Raw genomic sequence first — 826 nt, 5'->3', positions numbered from 1 at the left:
CATGTCATCCGACGTGGCAACAAATTAGGTTTGACTCTCCTCTCATAAAACTTTTCCTTTTTCCCATTACCTTACCACCTTACCCCTCACGAGCCTTTTAATAATTAATTTCCCTGTCCAATCCTCACCCCTTTGCGGTGTATATATAACACAAACTACATCTCTGCATTTGCTCTCCAATATTATTCCGTTCATACAAAAGAAAAACAAGAAAAAATGGGAAATTGCATAGGGCATGATTCGTCCATGAAATGGGCAGGAGAGGATTGGGGGTGTCTAGCAGATGGAATGAAGGGTGACGATTATCGCGATCAAACGGACGTAAAGATCATGAAGAAGAACAACAAGAAGATTGCAGAAGCGAGCCAGATGGATTCATTTTGTTCTACAACAACAGCAACAAGAAGTAGTAGTAGTAAAGTTGGTGCAGCAACAGAGGTGAAGATCAAGATCACAAAGAAGCAGTTGGAGGAGTTGTTGGGTAAGGTGGAGTATAAGCAAATGTCAGTTCAGCAGGTTTTGGCTCAGCTGATTAGGGTTAGCGATGGCTTTGAGACCCAGCTGCAAAGGTCTTGGAGGCCTGCTCTTCAAAGCATTCCTGAGGTCAATTAATTTTGCCTTTTCTATATGTATCGGGTTTTTGTTGTTAATATGGGGAAGAGTAATTTTCTTTCTTAAACATATTTTGTTCAATATTAATGTACATACTCTAGAGTTCAGAAAGAATCTGAAAAAAAAAAAAAAAAAAAAAAAAAAAAAAAAGAGTTCAGAAAGAAAAGCTCCAAATTGTTTTGCCTCTCTCTAGATCTCTCTCTCTCTCTCTCTC

At 38.9% G+C, this 826-nt stretch overlaps 1 protein-coding gene across 1 annotated transcript; it reads left to right on the top strand.

Annotated features, from left to right (window-relative positions):
• The first annotated feature begins 216 nt into the window (after positions 1-216).
• LOC137742887 (uncharacterized) lies at positions 217-612 on the top strand. The gene has a single exon (XM_068482830.1). The coding sequence runs from the start codon at positions 217-219 to the stop codon at positions 610-612; it is 396 nt and encodes a 131-aa protein (XP_068338931.1).
• The last annotated feature ends 214 nt before the right edge of the window (positions 613-826 follow it).

This window comes from Pyrus communis, chromosome 8 (genome assembly GCF_963583255.1).
Source record: "Pyrus communis chromosome 8, drPyrComm1.1, whole genome shotgun sequence".
Classification (NCBI taxonomy): Eukaryota; Viridiplantae; Streptophyta; class Magnoliopsida; order Rosales; family Rosaceae; genus Pyrus; species Pyrus communis.
Note: the sequence above shows the minus strand (reverse complement) of the source record. Positions and strands in the feature narration are given on the sequence as shown.

What these genes read in the sequence shown, in the direction of transcription:
- LOC137742887 (XM_068482830.1), top strand. Translation starts at nt 217, where the DNA reads ATGGGAAATTGCATAGGGCATGATTCGTCCATGAAATGGGCAGGAGAG.